At 32.5% G+C, this 20,877-nt stretch overlaps 1 protein-coding gene across 6 annotated transcripts in view; it reads right to left on the bottom strand.

Moving 5' to 3' along the window:
* The window catches only part of CACNA2D1 (calcium voltage-gated channel auxiliary subunit alpha2delta 1), a 457,063-nt gene that overhangs the window by 25,705 nt on the left and 410,481 nt on the right, over window positions 1-20,877 (bottom strand). For 3 of the 6 annotated variants that reach the window (XM_033088698.1, XM_033088700.1, XM_033088701.1), the window contains 8 exons: window positions 16,465-16,541; window positions 14,607-14,627; window positions 13,886-13,946; window positions 6,670-6,767; window positions 3,625-3,712; window positions 2,505-2,567; window positions 1,717-1,820; window positions 728-814 (listed from right to left, as the gene is read on the bottom strand). In XM_033088698.1, the coding sequence (XP_032944589.1) occupies window positions 728-814; window positions 1,717-1,820; window positions 2,505-2,567; window positions 3,625-3,712; window positions 6,670-6,767; window positions 13,886-13,946; window positions 14,607-14,627; window positions 16,465-16,541 (599 nt within the window). The remainder of the gene's footprint in view (window positions 1-727; window positions 815-1,716; window positions 1,821-2,504; window positions 2,568-3,624; window positions 3,713-6,669; window positions 6,768-13,885; window positions 13,947-14,606; window positions 14,628-16,464; window positions 16,542-20,877) is intronic. The other 3 variants (XM_033088699.1, XM_033088702.1, XM_033088704.1) reach the window with 1 other exon arrangement.

Below are 20,877 nucleotides of genomic sequence, written 5' to 3'. Positions count from 1 at the left end.
GAAACTGCTCCAGGAGCAGGAAGGTAATTTATCTACGTTCTCAATCTGGCCTAATAAACGCTCTTTGAAAAACTTAAACAATACTGAACTGTACAACAACAACAACAAAATTGTTACTTTATTGTATCCACTCATTCCAGCCTGCTTCCAATTCCCATTGATGCACAATTTTACAGATCATTTTGGTTTTTTGTTTGATTTGTTTTATTTTAACAGAAAAGTCATTTTTCTATCTCTTTTATTGGGAGTTAAAAAACATATCTCTACTTAAGTCTCTTTAATAGACCCATAGTATAGATATGTCATCATTTATCTTTTCCTCCAATGATGGAAACTTTTCATGTTTACGTTATTACAAATACCTACAAGCTTGGCTGTATATCCTTTTGTGTATTTGAAAGTGTCTTAGGTGAGACCTCTAGAGTGGGATTGCTGGGTCAATCCAACATTTAGAATTTTGATATATGACATTAAATTGATTCCATAAATTTGTGTCAACAGTTTATAAACATACATAGTTTTTTGAAAATTCCTCAACTCTATGTAGTATCAATTTTATCACTAATCATAGAGAAGTAATTGGATATTATTTCAGTTCACCTATTTTTGATTTTGATTTAGTTGAAGCTTTGTGATGGCCTTCCTGATAAGCACTGCCCACTTTTAATATACATATTAGATCACATTTAATTTTGGTTGTGTCTATGTAAACAATATACATGCTTACCTGCAGGTTTAAGAAGTTTCCCTTGGATATATATTTCTACAGCTTTGCTTACCATAATGCCTGATTCATAAGCACCAGGTCCGCTTTCTAAAAAAAAAAAAAAAAAAAAAAAGAAAAAAAAAATGAAAACAGTCCTATCTAGATACATCAAAAAATATTAATTTACTTTAATAGATACAGGTAAATAGTGTTTTGCTTAGGTATTCTAGCATAGGTATGTGGTATATAGTTTCTTCTTCCTTCTTCTTCCTCTATACGCCAGGCTAATTGGAAGGTCCATGAAATGGTTTGTATTAATTGACTTTGGGATATGAATTATTCAGCTTGTCTGCATCTAGTTCTACGATATAGTGGATGCAACCAAATCTCTGTTTCATGACATTTGCTAAAATATTGCTGGAGTGAAGTGGAAAGATTGATCTTAGATTCCCCAAACCACCTTTGCATTTTAGAAGACACATGTCCCTGGACAAAACTCTGAAATTTTCTGAACTTCAATTTCCCCATTTGTAAAAATGAGGATAAATAATACTTACTCCTAGAGAGGTTGAGGGATTAAATTAGAAAGTTTTGGGGAATGAACACAATAAAATATTTTAAAATATGGGCTATTATTACTTTCTATAAATAATAAATTTAACAAACTGCTTAAACTAATAACATTTTTAAAAATTCATTAAACATTCTTGAATATATCTGCAGTTTGAGAAATGAGGGATTATCTGCATGTGTGTCTACGCATTGTGCATGCCTGTAGATACGCTGTCTCTATGTTACTGGATGACTATTTCCTGTGTATTCATTTTATCTCCTCAAATAAACAAATGCTCATGTCTTTCCAATGCCATGCATATAGTATGTGCTTGATAATGACTATTCTGAGCAATTAACTTGCAATATATTGTTTCTGGGAAAGCAGGTGGTAGCAATAATTTATTAAAAAAAAAAAAAAAGAAATTGAGAAGGCTGAATTCCAAAGTAATACTTACTGTTGAAGTAGGGAGCAGTGAAAACGTAGTTATCGTTATCGAGACTCCTTTTATAGAAGCTGTCCTCGTATGTTTCTGGGTTTTCTTGCCAGTTTTCTCCAGCCCTAAGGAGGAAATAACTCATCATTTTTATTCTTTAATCTACCTGATAATTTACTTTTCCCTTTGTGGACAAAACTGACATTTACAGATATGTCTACATCTCAGGTACGTCTGAGGAAGTTAGTGGTAATTGACGGGGTAAATTATACACATTACTAAGCAATATATCAGCTTAGAATTATATTAAGGGTCAGAAAAGCTGACTCCTGGTTCTACTGTGTCATTTGTAACCAGGTGATTCTGTACAAGGCAGTTAATAGGTTAATTGATATTAATTAGTAAGCCAGCCCAGCCTACTTTATCGATTATGCTGCAGATAAACAGAGGTAAGATTCATTGAAGAACACAGTAAACGATGAAGTGCTACACCAGTATAGCCAACAGGCTATCACGATGGTGTTTATTTAACTAGGTTAGCTTGGATCCACAAAGAGGACACCTCTTTTAAAATATCTTAGATTTTGTCATGGACATGATACACAAGTACATCATTGAAGAATCATATAACAGAATTTTTTAAAGGAATGGAATATTTTAATAATGTAAGTACTTTAAACAATGACTCCAATTAAATCTACAAATAATGATCAGTTTCTCTGAAGAATGGCTTCCTTATACAGCAATGTGCGGATCCTTGGAGTCGTCTTTGTAATGTACTTATTTTCATAAATGTGATTTGAACTTACTCTTTGGGATAAACTCTGGTAATTCCTCCATCAGTCACAACGAACCGTGCTTTCACTCCCTTGCTGAAACAGAAGACAGAGAAGGAAATATTTTATTCAACTTATTCTTTGTAAAGTATCAATTTAGGAGTTGGTGATACAAAGATAAATAAAACAAGTTCCTAAAATATAGGAAGCCAAAGTAAATATATCAGTAGATGCAAACTATGTTTGAATAGTTAAAACATCAAATGAATAAACTTAAAGGGAGGATGCTTCAGGAAGACATCTCAAAGGAAATGATAATACAGCTGACTTTTGAATATGGAATGGGAGTTAAGAAGGATGACAAAAAAAGCGGGAAGACATCACATGTAGAGTGAAGAGTATGTGTAAGGGAAAAATAGTGAAGAATGATTGTATTTGGTGTAATAAAAGCATAAGGAACAAGGTGAGAAACAATAGGAAATGAAGTTTTGAGTACAAGATTGTTAAGAATGGTCAGCTTACAAATGATCGTGAAATCTGTGCTGGAGTGTGTCACCTTTAGCCTGAAATTACAACTGCAATTTAAAAGTAAGACTGGCAAATATGAGACGTATGGAGAACAGTCTAGGGGCTGTAAGTAGAGGAATGGGAAGCACTAAAGGCAGAAATATCAGTTGCAGTGATTTCTTGGAAATGGGTAATTAGAACCTTGAGTAGGAAGAGGAGAGGAAAACAGTAGAAATATTTAGCATTTGGTGATTGATTGGAAATAGGATGGAGAAGATGCTGTAAATGAGAACCATAATCAGATCTCTTAATTTCTTGATTGTGTGTATGATAATGCTATTAGAAAGCCAACTGAACATTCGCTGGAAACCTTATTTCACCACAAATGCTGAAACACACACAAACATGCTATTAATTTGGTTATTCACAGTGCAGTGTATTTATTACATGTAAAGCTGAGTAATGACAGATATTAGTCTTGACACACACCCACAACTGCAAATATAATCGTCAACAATTGCAAAATGATTTTCTCAAGAAATCGTTATTAAAATAATGAACTTTAAATTTGAGAACTAATTCACAGAAAGATGCTAAACTGAAATGGGGACTATATATACTTTTTATTATTAGAACAAATACTTACATGTTTTTCTGCTTACTCCAATAATTTTGGACAAGTTCATTTGTAAAGCCTGCATCCAGTAAGACTCGATTAATCAAATCCGTGTTACCTAACACAGAAAATGGATAGCCTCAATTACACCCACATTTTTTAATTAGGATAATGAGACAAATATATTATCTATTTCTAAAAGCAATTTAGAATGAATATTATTTCTATGAATTTAAAAGCATATACTCTTACTTTTCTGCCTGTTTTTTATATTTTTAATCTTGCCTCAGATTTTTCAGGATATGGACAGAATTAGTAGTTGGAAAGCCAATTAGAAATGAAGTAAATTATTTTGTGAAACTTTATCAAAAAGATAGGAAATTAGCAAACCAAGAAACAATGAGGAAACGGTATTTCTCTTTTTTGTTTTTTTGTAGGTTAGTGTGGTGATTCCAAAACATCATAATTTCATGGACAATTTTATAAATAAATACAAAACTACATAATACATGTAGTTTTTTTATTTGTTTGTTTTAGCCAAGGAACATAATAAGTTATCAAAGACCAGCCCTATTCCAATACTGGCTTTTGAAATCTAGTGAAAGAGCTTCTCAGCTCAAGTTCAAAGGCAATGGAGAAAATAGATGATGAGAAACAAAGATCAAATTAATACACATTAATTAAAGTTTTTGTTTTCTTAAATATTTTTTGCCTTCATCCTTTTCTCTTGACTCCTCTGCTCTAAGTCCATGAAGCTCTGAATAACTTGCAAGTACTCTCTCAAACTTCACATTCATGATACAATTTCATTTTATTCAGGTAAGAAATATATAGTCTTACTTATTATCCTATTACTACAAGAGGTGGGGGTAGGATAGGCTGGAAACAGTTGGTTTTAATTAATTTAATTTAATGTATCTTTCACCCAGGATTAAAGGTTGACTTAATCCATTTTTTAGATTTCATTTCAATTCATTTTAGGAACTATCTTTTTTATTATATTATTTTAGAAACTGCCATCACTTTAAAAAACAGTCCATTTGGAAAGTGAGTGCTATAATTTAATTGTCTCAAATCCTTTTAGGTAAAACAAACAAACAAAAAAATGAGACCATTATTCTGCTTTGTAATATAAACCAATACTGTAAGTAATTTCATAATTTTGTTCATATTTTCATTATACTGTAAGTCTAAAATGTGTCTTGAAATAGGTCCCTTGCAGCTGATTACATACAATATATAAACAGATTATTAGTATTAATCTTTACCGCTACACACACACACACACACACACACACACACACACACAATCTCATTTTTACATTAGTTCAAAAATAAAAGGGAATATAAGGAAGACAACTACTCTGTAATATAGACATTTAGGTAGGTTAATAAATTAACTTAATATTAGGTGAGAATTCTAATTTTACTGATGGATTAAGTATTTTTATAAAGCAAATTAAATTTGATTGCATCCCTTTGAAAAGAAACAATTTAGATCACTGTTAGATTTCAATCACTGACATTTACTTTTAGAGTCAGTTTTACATATTATTTGGTAATGAAGTAAAATATGATTGAGAAAAGTCTGTAATACATAATCACCAGAAAATATAAATTATTTTATAGCTATTGGCTCCTTTTTAAATTAAAAATCCAATAAAATTTCAACTCTTTACATGGTTATACAATCACATCAAACATTTTCTATTGGATTATAGGGGAGGCAGATAAAAGGTAAAGTGAAATGAAGGAAGAGATTGAAGAACAGACAACAGTATAGATATTAATACTATTATTCTGAAAGCATTTTGTTCAAACATATTCATACTTTCCTAGGACCTAGAGGCATCCAATTAAAGAAAAAATCAATAATATTAATATTTCAGTTCTCTCTTGGGAATGCCTATTACTTACTACTAGGAAATATAAACAATAACGTGAAGTAACACTAAAAAGGCTCTGGCTCGCTCAGATGGAGCTTACAGAGTAGAAAGTTTTGGAATCATGTATATTCAGGCATGATAAATGTAGACTTCATCTACCCAAAACAGGTTTTCAGAGTAGCTAATTACTATTAGTGGTGCTAGAAAGTTATAAGATAAATTTAAACTTGAGAGATGGCGTTAAGAATGAATTTTCACTTTTTATAAATGAGGAAGTGCGTTTTTTAAACCATTCTGATAGAAAAGGAAATTATTTTTAAAAAGAAAAAAATGAGAAAAGAGGAGGAAGAGGAAAAAGGGAGGAAGGAGTAGGGAAGAACAAAAATGTCAGTATATATACTTTTTTTTCCCCAAATTATATTCACTAAGGTAATTTTTGCCATAGAGCTGATTTTCCTGTTATTTCCCATTTCCATTGAATTTTTCCTTGATAGTACTTTCAGAGGATATTTTTAGAAAGAAAAAAGTTAAGATTTTTAAATGCTTGAAGAGTCAAGAATCCACAAATCTCTGTGCAGTTTCTTAGTATGAATGATTTTCAAATTTCTCTGAAAGACAAATGTTTAAAAACTACTAAAATTTCTTTTATTCCAAATTGATTTACATCAATAAATGGGAAATTATAGAATCATATTTTTTAATATACAAAGTTAACTGTGATCAAGATAGAATATCAGAAAGAAAACAACCCATTAAGTGACATATCTTCATTTATATTTTTTTATTCTGTTCATATTAAAATTCCTTATATAAAGTGGAGGATATATACATATGAATCAATAAAAAAAGTGTTTTCTGTTTGTTTTCCTCTATATAGTAAGAAGAATGCAATGAAAAAACCTTCAAAAAATCATTCAAAATTAAGTTTCTTAAATTTGAAAGGAGCAAAAATAAGTACAACCTATTTACATTTAAACACTTGCAAGTATTACTTGATTTTTAAATTTTGATTTTACTTAATGAAATAAAATTTCTTTAATATATAAAGGGCCAAATTGTTACATTTTACTGTAAAAAATTCATAAAGTATATAAATATATCAGAATAACATCAAACTAATCTGAACCAAGAATTGACTACTTGGATATAACCAGAGTGGTACAATAATTGCAAATTAATGTATACTTACATGATGGATTGTTTGGAGTTTTTCTATCAATAAACTCATTGAAATTTAAAAGAAATTCGGTGTTATTATCTGATATTTTAAGATCATTGCAGTAATCTCTGAAAAACACATTTTAAGATATTGGGTATTAAAGTCAAAACATTAAAAAATAGACATAGTAATCATAGAAAACGAAAGTGGAAATACTGGGTTTTTTTTGTTTGTTTTTACTAGCTATATGACTTTGTAAGCCCTGAACCACTTGTTACCTCCATTTTCTCATTTCTATGAAACAACAAGTGGTATTATAGATGATATATATTAAGCACTTGATCCCTGGACTATAGGTGACCATATAGCTTTTGTTATTCTTATTAAATTATTATCACTATATGTTGTAGGTTTGCAGTTTTCATACAGAAGTTGAGAAATTTTTAAAAATGTATTTATTTACTAAATATCAAACACCCATTATATGTTAATGTTTTATAAGAAATTACTGTATTTTCAAAAAAAATAACCTAGTAGAAAAAGTGACATTAATTTAACTATCTGCAAATCTCTTTAATTCCTGACTTAATAAAAGACAAGTGTACCTCTGCATTCAATCAACTGCAATATTTTGTTTTGGCACATGAAAAATATCCATTCTCATACAGATATGCAGTTGGAAGTGCAGGATTATTTAATAGTCTTCAGATAACTGTATTTATTCTTTTTTGTATAACATACCAAAAGTTGATTATTTGTAATTTCTTGATAGTTACTTATAATATGGAATTGGAAACCATGTCAATGAACTTTTGTACCGTACCGCTACCTTAGAATTCAATGTACTGCCTTACAATTTAAAAGAGTCTTTTATCTATCTATGATTTTGTAACATCATTAATTGGCTATCTGGAAAATATGAACTATGTAAATCTTCCAAATGATGACACATTTCATCATACAATATTGAAAATTCACATTTATCACTATCATCACTGATCTCAACAGATAAGTCAACTACTGGCAAGCTGTTATGATCACAATAATAGATACAACTTTCCCAAAATTCTAATTTTTGTTTATAAATTCAGATTTTGACATTGGCAACAAATACTCAGTTGTTTTCTTCGAAGTAAAAGGTTCATTTGATTTCTGAGAAAATGTTTTCCAAATACCCAAATCATATTTTAAAATAGAATTACTTTTCAACCTATTTCAGCTCTCAATTCAAACAGTCAGAATAGTATTTTTCTTTAAGTTACTCAGACATGCCATAGAATTTGCATTTTCATTTCACAGAGTATTAGTAAAGTTTATTAAAGTTTAAATAAAATGTATAATTTTATTTAAATAAAATTACTTAAATAAATAAAATGGTAAAGTTTAAATAAAATGAATAATTTTTACTGCTTTAATCAAGGATATTTTAAGTGCAACTGGCTTTTTCCTCAATGCCAGTGCCTGGCGATTAAAATGGCATTTGGTGCCACTGCCTTGATTCCTGTTAAGGTATCAGATCACCATTGTTTTTATATTGTCAGTGCAAATGACAATATGATGAAACAGACAAACATCATCTGACATTCTTAGGAAAACAGCTTTGACTTTGTGGATTCTCTGAAAGGACCTGTGGAACCTACAGGGTTCTCATACTCGTACCTTAAGAACTGCTGTCCTAAGTGTTTTGGAAATTCAGCATAAATATAAGGGAACATCAATATAAGATTACAATTATAATAACTAGGTTAATACAACCAATAGATTGCCTAATGAAATAGTGAAGGCAAAAATTAAATTAAATAGTAAACATTTTCAGATGTAAGTAAGTCCATTATCTAAATACAAAACCTTAGAAGAGAATAGAAGAAAAGAATGTTAGAACTTCAAAAACGAAACAAAAAACACCCCACTTCTCAGTTCATAGAAAATTTTAGTTTAGAAAAGCAAGGTTTAGAAAGTTTATATAATTTATACTCATTTCTTTATTGATGAGCTAAAATTCACTTCTTCCCTTAATGCTAGGCTGTTTTGATTAGTAGTCAAAAGGCCAGCATATTGAATTATCATCTCAAGAATTAGAAGTCAATGGCAAGGCTCTGGAAGGAATAAATAAAATGTTGCAAATAATAAACCATTTTTAGAATTCCATGTTATTTAAAAGGCATTTCTAGAATTATCTTTGCTCATTTAATCATAAAAACAACTTTACCAGTGGTATTTAATATTTCAAAGGTGAGGAAACTGAGATTCAAATATGTAAAAATGATTTGCCTAAAGGTACCTAAAAAGCAAATGGTTAAGCCCCCAAGGAGAAGCCAAGAATTCACGTCCCTCATTGGTGTGTTTTAACCGTACAATGTGCTTTAAACTTACACTCTGGGGACTCTTGTTGCTGCACAACTCCAGGCCAAAATCAACTTTGACCTCTTCCACCAACAAATGGATTTCAGTGTTGTGAGCGATTAATTTAGAGAATGTCATCTTTTTTTTTTTTTCTTTGCTTTTCTTTCTTTTTTTTTTTTAAATCCTTGCTGGCTGGGTTGTGCTTCATTTTGAAGTCATCTAAAGATATTATGATCTTCAAGATATTATTGACTAATTCTGATGACAGTAAACATTAAACATGTTTGATAATCTCATTTTTACTAACGGCAAAGCTGTGAAAGTGTTGAAAGTACAAGTAAGGAGAGTTGTTGAATTAGGATGGAAACAAAGGTGAAATAATTTTAAAAATGGAAATATTAGAAAACATTGAATGTTTTGTCAGTGGAATGAGTTTTCCAGTAATAAGAATGATCCAAAAGTGTCACAGAAAATCACCCACTATGTGGAGTGCGTGCCTATGCAATAGGCAATAAGAAGAGACTGATTGGAATATTTGAGAGGCGAATATGTGGTTAGACAGACAGCATTGATGTTGGTTGCTTGTTAGCCTCCTGATTATTTAGCCCAGGGCTGGGAACTTGAGGACTCAATATAATCACCCCTTCTTAGGTTCTTGTCCCAAAGGAACCACCCGCGGTTACCAAAACTGCTAAATTGTGCCCCAAAGATATGCGGGGAGACCTGTCGATACTCTTTCTATGAGGTGCTGTTTCTCCAAAAGAGATTATACAGTGATCGTTATTTAATCTCTTAGGAAAATGACTACTCAGCAAAGTGAAGCAGCAAGGTGGAAACTTCACTGGGTGACTTTAAAGAAACAAATCAAACTTTAATTTGCTGAAAATACCTTCAGGATATGACAGCTATCATCTCTTTTGGTCACTTTCTGTTTCTAACCACATGGCCTTTGTAACTTAAAGGGCTTTGACACTAAAATACTTTTAGTATTAGAAATATGGTGAATTATTTCTTTCTAGAAAATTTCAAATGAGTGTGCTCTCATTCTGTTCAAGAAACTTACACAGATCATACACCACAGATTAGCACTGAACTATAGGTTATCACATATTGTTGTTTCTTTCTCATTCTAACTCATCTTATTTAAAGTGCCTTTCTCATTTCTGATTATCTGAGAAAGATAGAAAAATTCATCCATGTTTTAGACTTTTCATCCCTATCACTGTGTGCCTTTTGAAAGCATTTATATTCTCAATGTTTTCCTTTTGCAATAGTTTTAAAATCGAGGAAAATGCAAAAACTGATTATTAATCAGTATAAAACAGCTTAATGTATTGAGGAGTTGACAAAAATGGTTCTATCTTTAAATTATTTTAAAATAACTGCTTTTTAATACCCTTTATTAAATAATAATGCTTCTTCCTCCTCCTCTTACTACAACCATAAACAGTAGCTTTTATTTAGAGCCCATACCTTACTAAGAACTATGATAAGTATTTTGCATGCATTATGTCATTTAAAATTTATACAAGCTCTGTGAGATAGAGTTGGTATAATATTTTGCAAGTAAAGATACTAAGTGCAGAGAAGTTGAGTAACACAACCATAACAATGAAGATGTGGGAAACAGACTCAGATAGTCTTGCTCTAGTTTCCCACACCATTTCTCATTAATAATACTGACAAAAACATATGACTGCTGTTCTATACCACGCACACTTCTGTGGTATAGAGTATTTATTATAGAGTATTTCTGAGCAATAAATATAGTCATGCATATAAAGGGCTTAACACATATTAATTGAGGAGGACACTCATTGGTTTGTTCTATAAGCTACAACACTGCTTCCCTTCTGTGGTATTTGCTCCATCCCTAAGCACACAGGCAAATTCCAGTCTTCCAGTCAGCCAGGCAGACTGATACTGAATATGGCTTAGGCCATAGAAATGGTCCACCTGCTAAATGAAACAAAGTCCATTGCTTACGAATTGGGAATTGGAATTGGGGGATATATTTATCCTCTTTGAGTACCTGGACTTTTACCATATTTTCCATCTTGTCTAATGGTGAAGCACAGAAAGCCAATCTGCATGGTCTGCTATTTAATAATTGGGTGAGATGAGTGAAGAAGCTGCCCGGAGAAAAACTCATATTTGAGATAGAGGAGGAGTATTACCACTTCATTGTACTTTCAATCTCTTTTAACAGTGTTACTGTCTAAGTAGTGAATATATAAATTCGAGTATGTTAATACTCCTTAATATTCTCCTTTCAACCTAAAACCGGTTAAAGCAGTTTTAAGTTGCTCAAAGTTGCTTGTATCGAAAAAAGTGCTAATAAGACTGCAGGTGTTATTGTTAATGATTTTTAAAATATTCTCCATATATTTATAGCTTCTACAATAGCTACATATTTTATTCATCACCTACTGTGCGCCAGGCAATGGGTTTTATGTTGAGTATTGAATGGAAGTCAAACAGACGCAGGCATGGCTCTGTTGGAGAAAGTAAATAAAATAAAATGTAGCTGATGCTCTGTTAAGGGGAACTGCAGGATTCTTATGTGACAGCCAGCAAGGATGTCTTATCCAGTGAAGATGGGAAAGAAATTCCCAGATCAAGGAGTTTGAAGTTGGGTTTTGGGAAGGGGTGGGGCATGTCTGAGTATACTCTAAAATAGAAAAGTAGTGAGTAAAAAGAGGCAAAGGGAGACAAAACAGTGCATTTAGGAACTGAGAGAAGTTTAGTGTGGCTCGAGTTTAGAGCAAAGGTTGACTAACTTTTTCTTAAAGGGCCAGATAGTAAATGACTCCGGGGGGGGGGGGCTATAAGGTCTATGCCGCAACTACTAACTACTCAACTCTGCCTTTATAGTGAAAGACAATATATCAACAAATAAGTATGGCTGTCTTCCAATAAAACTTTATGTAGAAAGCAGGCAGCCAGTCCGTAGGCTGTAGTTGGATGGCCCCTGATTTAGAGTGCGGGCGACCACATTGGTAAACTGGGACCTAGTGAAAGAGCATTTGAAAGCTATGCTGTAAAGTACAGGTTATCACGAGGACAGTACTGAGCCATTGGTTAATATTTAGTAGATGAGAAACACATTTTAGAAGCTCTCTGATTATAGAAAGAAGATGGGATTGAGAAGTAAGGGGGAAATATTGGAGGTAGGGGGATCAATTAGAAGGTAGCTATAGTAGTTTAGGTGAGAGAAAACAGTAGCCTGCTCTAGGACAAAGGCAGCAGAGTTTGAGAGAGATTACTGATACTCAGAAGATAAATTCTATTTGGCAGGAATTACTGATTGATTACAAGATATAAAGGAAAGGGCGACAACTCACAGGTTTCAAGACTGGGCATCTGAGAGGATGGTATTTTCTTCACTGAAGCGACACAGGAAGAATTCTCCAAAGAGAATAAATGTTTAGGAGATACTGAAACCTAACTATTCCTGTTAGGTTTCCATAAATATGAATCTCATATTGAAATATATAGGGTAAACCTAAAGTCTGGAAATAGATATGTTGTTTGATCCTATATTGTAGTGTGATGTCAATAAGCCACATATCATGTCTATTTTGCTTCTAGATGATATTGCCAACTGGTAGGTTTGGACGATATCGCCTCAAACTATAGACATGGACTACATGGGGGGGTATGTTTGTAGACACAGAGTAAGAAGAGAAGGGAGTCTAACCTAGCACCCTCCTGTAAGATCTACAGAAGAAAAGAAACTTTTGAAAGAGACTGTGAATATGCAGCAGGGAAGAAGAAAATCAGAATAGTGTGTCATCAAGCAAGGGGAGGCAAGAGTGTCAAAGGGGGCTGTGACCAGGAGTATCAAACACTGAAGAAAATTCAAGCAGGAGAAGCTGCTTGAGGGCAGAGTCAACCATGAAGCCAAGCATATGCTCTGTTAACAGAGATTTCTCAAAAGTCCCTATTTTCAAGAAGAAAACCAAAAATTCAGATATCCTTATGAAGAAATAAAAGAGTAACACAGATCAATTTTTATGAGCCTTCTTTGGGTTGTAAGAGTAATTTCTTTAAGAAGTTTAGAATGTGAGAGATTAATAATACAAGCTTCGGAATTTATTTTCTTCAATAATTTAGCCTAGATTAGTAGGAATTATTAATTTGAATAATGTATGTGTCTGCTAGAGAGGGAATTAAAAATTAGGGAAATAAAAATAAAGAACATTCTTAGATTATTGAATAGAGTTTCAAATAACTACACGAAAATAGAAGTAGGGATAAAGATGTACATTAAGGACAGAGAAAGGGAATTACATGACAGAAAAAAATAAAATTGGGCAGGAAGTAAAAATGTCAATCTTAAAGTGTACGTGAGCAAAATGTTACTATATTAAATTATGTTTTCCCAGAAAGTTGTGTTAGAGTATTAAAAAGAATCAATTATGAGATTAAGACATACTATGAGTTGTTATATACATTCTTATGTGTATGTATACACATATATCTGTACATATCTATGCATATCTACCAGTGAGTATATGTGTATATATATATGTGTGTGTATATATAATATACATAAAAACATACATATATAGAGTATGTTTGTATATGCACACATATAACTAATGGAAATATACAATTCTTCATTGTTGTTGAATGCACGGCTAGTTCCAACAAAAGCAAAGTCTAGATCTGTCTTATTCAGTATTGTATCCCCATATCAGTATATAGCGTAGCACCTAGTAGCTGCTCAGTAACTATTTGAATGAGTAAATGAATTAAAGAACAGGATTCTCTTTCAGTTTTATAGTTATTGTTCCATTTGGTTCCATTAATTTTGCATGGAATTAACCCAGAAAAGTCCTGACCCCAATTCAGAACTGTTATCATCCATACAAGCTATTAAAAAAAAAATACAACCAACCGTGGTGCTAAGAATGTATAGCCAGATTCTTCAAAATTATCCGGCTTCAGTGTCTCTGAATCTGCAAAGATAATGTTATAGAGTCAGATAAGCAATCCAGAATATACGACTATAAGAAGGCATTAGAAAGATAACCTAATAAACAAAAATAAAAATAGACTACTTACATCCTAAATTGAAACCCATCAATGAAAATAAATTTACTCCATACTTCCAAAAATAAAATCAATTTTAATTTCATAATATGGGTTACAACCATTATAGCAGAAAAAATGCTGTATTTATATTTTTATCATTTACTAATTGTACCATAACTAAGGTATCCTTTAAAAAGTGATTTATATCAATATTACGTCGAAGGTATTTTATTTAAAATGTCAACATAAAAAATTACCAATATGATGGTTAAGAAAACGATTTTCATAAACCATTAACACCTTCAGAGAACTGATAACATTCTTCACATGAATATGAATTAGTAAGTGGAACGATAAAAACACACAAGTATTTAACTCTAAGAATAAACTTGAATGTGAAACAGGTTGCATATGAAAACAAAGCATAATCTTTCCCCCTTTTTGGCTGCTAAGGTTTGAGTGACCATGGAGGAAAATCTAGCACATGTGAAGCACAGAGGATAATATCCAATAGGAATGGAAAAATCAGTGGAAATGTCAAGTGTACTACACAGAAAAAAATTGAGCAACAAGAAAATACTTGCCCTTCATTTTGCCCTTTTTTGCTGTGAAAATCCATCAGAAAGAGAAAGCAGGGAAACAAAACAAAAAAAGAGGGTAAAGCAAAGGGGGTCACAAACAATATTTTATTCAATGACTTTCTTGAATAAAAATATTGTGCATAGATCAAAGGTTTATTTATGTACAGCTGTAGTCTGAAAAGAAAGACACATATTTTTGAAGACTGGAAAGTATGTTCCGTCAATTACTACTAGAGCACCCTCTCTGTACTGTGGTTATTTCAAGGGTCTATTTTGCAAAATGATTAATGCAGGTGCAATATCAATGATATGAGCCTATAAACAGAAGCATTTACCAATCATCAAAAACCCACTAGTCACCATCCTCATTTGTCAAGTGAAGAACTAGCTCATGCAAAGTTGCTGATTGCTAAAAGACCATCATATCTATCAAGTGAAAATGATATAAATGTATAAATTACCACAATGTACTATGAGAACAAGGACTTCGGAGAGCAAAAAAGAACCGACAGAGAAATGAAAGAATCTAGCTTACTTAAAGTCAGATATAAAATGTACCATATTTTGCCGTGTATAATGCTTACTGTTTTGCCCAAATTCATGAGGGAAAAATAAGGATGTGCATTATACATGGGTAGTGCCAATTCCCCTATCTGTATAAATGTTTTTAATTCTTTCATTTATGCTTATGAGTTAAAAGTGTAACTCTAGAAATCAATAACAATATCCGTACGCAAAATAATCCCCTGGAATACAATAACTGGTTTTGTTGAACTTACGATGAACTTGCAACGAGGAAGAGCCTTGGCCTTCAATGATGCATAAATACTGTAAATTTATTACTGGTACATAAAATCTCCTGTAGCTTGTGTTTTGTAATTATATTTGTTACATAAAATTTTTTATACCATAATATGTTAAAAAATAAATGCTGAAATTCCTTTATAATACAAAAAACAAGTACCTAAATGTTAATAAATAAAAATTTGAATTAAAAAATTACAATGAAAGATTTTTTTCCCCTGAAAATTTGGGCCAAAAATGCGGGTGCGCATTATACACGGGAGCACATTATATATGGCAAAATATGGTATATAAAAATATTATATATGTATGTATATATATTTTACTCTATTGTATCAGAAAAAATTTAGGTTGCTAATAATAATTGAGTGATGTGCAAAGAATATGATGGTCATTTGACTTTATTAAATCTAGTTACCCAAAACAAAATAAAGATTAATAATGACCTGAAATATGCATTAGTGTTAATAATTACTCCACATTCCAAATGATGCTTAAAGAAAAAAAATCTAATTCACTGGAGTTACTGAAGACGTTAATTTAAATTATGAGAAGAAAGTTAATCACCAAACCAAAGCCAAAGACCAGTGCGATTTAATGTATTCAAACAAAGTAGAAGATGTGAAGCACAATATTATTCTTGCCAAAAGCAACAACAACAACAACAACAAAATAGAAGAAGAAAAGAAAGAAAAGATAAAGCTTTACTCGCACAGTGCCATGAGTAGAGACTACGTGAAACATTTTGCGCCAGCTAGCAGACCCTTAAACCAACAGAAACAGAGGACACAGCACTGCAATGATTCTATCAGCACAAAGCAAGGCAGGAAGGGTGGTGGGAACTGCCAGTGAGACTGGAGTACCTGCTCATATTCTATCCATGTAGAATATTTCTTGTTCCTTGCATGTTTGGAATAGGTTAGAATCATTGCTGTAGATTTGGTAATAACACCTACTAAACTGTATAAGCCTTGGGTATTCCAAAATCTAGAAGTCTTTAAACATCTGATATTCAAGGATAACAAATAGACCCTAAAGTTGCTTTCACAGTACTTACATCTGGCCTGAGTTATTGTCTCTTCTATTTTGGCTTTTATATAGTAAAAACTGTAGGTTGGTAATACCAAGGCCAAACTGCAATAGAAACAAGAGAAGCATAAACACAAACAAACAAAAATGAAACATAACTTAAAACAAAAAAAAGACACATCAAGTTCATGAAAAAATCCAAAGATCTTCCTCATGGAAAAGACATATTATTTTGACAGTAAAATGCATTCAGCTAATAGAGTACTTAATTCAGTCTTGCCATCCTAAGTCATCCAGTTCTCTACATTGTAGGATATCAGAAGAGACATATGTAAAATAAGCTTCTAAATGTGCTCATAAATTAGCTGAGAAAGAAATGTGGTGGGTACTATTTTCCAGAAAAGTGTATTAAAACACTTTGAGTGTTGAAAAATAATAATATTAGGTTGGCATAAAAGTAATTGCGGTTTAAAAAGTTAAAAAAAATTGCAAAAACTGCAATTATTTTTGCACCAATCTAATACTAGGGTATGCTTAAACAAACTAAATAAACTTAATTATATGTAATGTTGAAGTGCTTTGTAGTAAATGTACACTATTAAAAATACCAAATGTAAGAAGTATTATTTCTATTATAGAATGTATATAATCATCTGAAATATATTATTGTGAAGGGTTAAATACTTATTATTTTAAAACTTGTCTTTAGACAAGTCCACACTGTCCGTTAATGGGAAAATGCAAATTCTTTTATAAACTAAGAAAGTTTTCCTGCTCATCCCATTGGTTCTTACCCAATAGGCTTGGCATTTTATTTCAAGTTCATTTACTGTGGATATTCCATATCATTTGGTAAATTGCTACTAAATAGGACTTATGTCTTGAGCTCACTACTTTACAAGAGTCATGGGGCTACTCTAGACTTATGGTAAGATGTACACACTGGAGGGAAGGTCCAGTGCGAATCTTAAGCCAAGTTCAGAACATTTGACACAGGACTATTATCAAACAGGCTTGTCTTAATGACTGAACAAGGCTTGTCTTAATGACTGAACAAAATCAAAAACCGACAGGCAGGTTAACCTTACTGTTTGGAAGTTGCCAATTAATAAAACACATAATGCATTGGAACTGTTAAAAGATGTCAGAATACTTGAATATCATGCAGTTTCCAATAATACAACTGCATATGTATACTTCTTTTACTCTCACAATGGCTAATGTACAGGTGTAGGATATAACTAAGTATTCCATATCCACATTTACTGTTGCAAATGACCTTCGCAATGTTTGAATATGGACGTAGAAGGAAACTTATGAACTAATAGGTGCAAAAAATGAGGGTATCTCAAAAATTCCCAGTGCAACTATTTTCAATTTGACCAACTGAGTCATTCAGCATTTACTTTTAATATTTAATCTAACATTTTGCAATTTATAGGAACAAGTGTGCATATCTAGGCTTCTAGTTTTTCTAGGCATTTGGAGGAGATATTCTTTTAAATAACTCAAGCCTTATGTTTCATAGGCTTTTGGAATGGATGTAACCCAGACTGCAATCTCATTATACATTTTTTTTATGGACAATACAACACAGGACAAAAATATAAAATTTCAGGTTTTCCTTCTTATGAATATATATACTAAAAATTCATTCTACAAAGAAGAAAAAGCAAGGGTTTATTTGCTACAATTTCAGTATGCAGTCAAGATAGCAAAAATGAGTAGATGCTTATTACCGCCAGTTCCCCAAAAATCTTTCTCCTACACTAAGTAATTCATAGACTTTCCTGATGGATAAAGGTCAGAGAAATAAAATGTTATGTAGATTTAATAAAAATCTCTACATTCATTTTTATAGGTAACTTCCTTTCAGTGGAGGCAGAGATTAAAATAAAAATAAGCAGTGCAATTAGTCTGAAAGCAAGATGACCTTTCATGATTCACTTGCCATTTATAAAATGTAGAGCAGAATTACTGAGCATTTGAAGACAGTCTTCTAGAAATTCCTCTCAGGGGAAATTAGGACATTTTTACTACACCATCAGCATTTATTGCTAAGAGAAACTTCTAATTAAAACTGATAACATTATATCATGCGGCTGCTACGGTGTCACTCTGTAAGCTTGGGTTACATCTCATGTACCATAAAAAATTGTGTGGAAACTCATGAGGAGCACAATAGAAGTTTTAAAGTTGACATACCTAATATACATCTTATTGGCTCCTGCCTGTCTCAGGTTGTTATGAATCGCTACACTTTATTCTATAGAAAATATAGTTACACTTAATTTGATTATTTCCATCTCAGGGCAACAGTTATTTCTTCAACCTACAGCAGCCATACTTTACTAAGATTCTGAGTCAATGATGCTGTCCTTTGTAATGTTTGTTGTCTTTCTCCATATAAACATGATAGACCATGGCTGCTTTATTTTTTCCTAGGGATTAAAGTCAAATAAAGCCAGTGGCCACCAGATGGATGCTGGAACCCATGCACTATTTTTGTGACTCACATAAACACTGTTAACTAGTTAAATGGAATATATCACGCTTTTCAACTTGATCGTCTATCACAATGAAGCTAAACTCTTCATTAAAAATCAGAGAATTCTATTAATATAATTCATTACTATATTTCAAAATGTGGTGCCTACATTATATCAAGGCTTAAGGAGCTGGATATCATTAAGTGAAATTTGGTACCTCATTCATTAAATCAGAACATGCCATTTTTCTTCAATTTAGATGTAATATTTTGTTTTTAAATTGCTATTTGTGAATTTATTTATACAGAGATTCAGGAAGTACCTATAATGGAAAGAGATTTAATATGGTTGAAAGTTGTAGATTTGGGAAGAGAATGTCTGAGGAAAACACACAGAAGTGGGGAATTGGGGCCTGTTCAGAGAACAGTGATTTGTATCAGGGAAAGGCAGTGGAAGAAATGACAGGGCAGATGGTGGGGCTAGCAATGTGTGATGTGAATATCATATTTGGAAGTCCAAATTTAACTTGGATGAAAGTGAGAAGAGACCAAAGTTTTGTGAACAAGGAGTAACATCCAGAGCTGGAGAAAAGAACATCTATCTGTCCACACCGTGTATTATGACTGGGTGTGTGAGGGAAAGGGGTAGACACAGGGAACACGAGCACTTTACAAACACATTTATGTATACCCCCAATGTGTAATTATGACTGCAGTAGGACCGACCAGCATTGCTGACTCATTATCGGGGTCAAAAGGAAACAGTTTTCTAACTTAGAATTTGTCCACCTGAGCCACAAAGGCAGAGAGCACATTCTCACACACTGCGTCCAATACTTTATCATGAAATCATTTAAAGAGACAGGGTTCCCAGATTTCCTCTCTCCCATCACACCTTTGGACAAGTTTATCCAAAATAGGAAAGCTGGGAATAATCACGGAAGAGGAAATAAAAATGACTATGGATGTACATAAAGATGATACGTTTGTAAGTACATGCCTAATAGAAATGAGAGATGGAAATCAGTAGACAGATAGAAGTAGAATAATTAAAACAGTCATTCGGGTATTTCTCAATAGGTTCAAAAGAATGTCAAAACTGAAAAAGTGGAGAAGGACTGGCATTAGTGTATCATGACGTGAATACCTGTGTTCCCCTCTTCTATATCTATTCTGTATGCCATCCTAGGAACAAAAGCCAAGTTTCCTTCGATAACATTGTTACAGCTCTATGGAAATCCCCAGCACTCTGGGCTCCCCTGAAAGGTTATGTGTATGTTGTGGGCAGTATGTTGGGAATACTTTAAATTTAACCAGGATTGGGATTTGCCAAAACTGCCATTTGCCAAATCCAAATGGGGTGAAGGGAGTTGACGGTGTGTGTAAAAGGGTGAGCATAACAAAACCCAAGGAATTTATGCTGAATAAAGAGGTGAGGGTGGGCTGGGGTGGAGAAGACATGTAGAAAACAAGGGCAGTGAAAGGTAGAAAGGATTGATGGTTTTCAGGTCGCAACTGAGATAAAAGATTGTTACAGTCGGGCTGTGGGAAGGAGGGGGTAGAAAGCTAAAATGCAGTCATCTGGGAGTTGGACAAAGAAAAAAAATTATGAAGGAGTTGCAGTCTTAATAATGTAATTTGCAAAACATCACCTTGGACTAGGTCCCTAAGGTAGGGGGATGGCAAGATCATTAGAGGAGAGGAGATAAAAAAAAAAAGAAAAGTCCAGGTATTAAAAAAATCATCTATGTCAATGCTATTTAAAGTGTGGTCATGGACTTGGCCCATTTGCAAACTATGACCAGCTCGAGACCAGGTAAGTACAGAAATTGAGTAAGCATTTAGAAAATTTTACCGCAATTTGACAGAAGAATTTTATGTCTATGGAATCTAATAATAACAGTTTCTAGCCTGAGTTTTATCTCTTTTAAAGTTTATTTTAGTAAATAATTT

Source organism: Rhinolophus ferrumequinum, chromosome 20 (genome assembly GCF_004115265.2).
Source record: "Rhinolophus ferrumequinum isolate MPI-CBG mRhiFer1 chromosome 20, mRhiFer1_v1.p, whole genome shotgun sequence".
NCBI lineage: Eukaryota > Metazoa > Chordata > Mammalia > Chiroptera > Rhinolophidae > Rhinolophus > Rhinolophus ferrumequinum.
The sequence above is the reverse complement of the archived record's forward strand: the minus strand, read 5'-3'. Positions and strand labels throughout refer to the sequence as shown.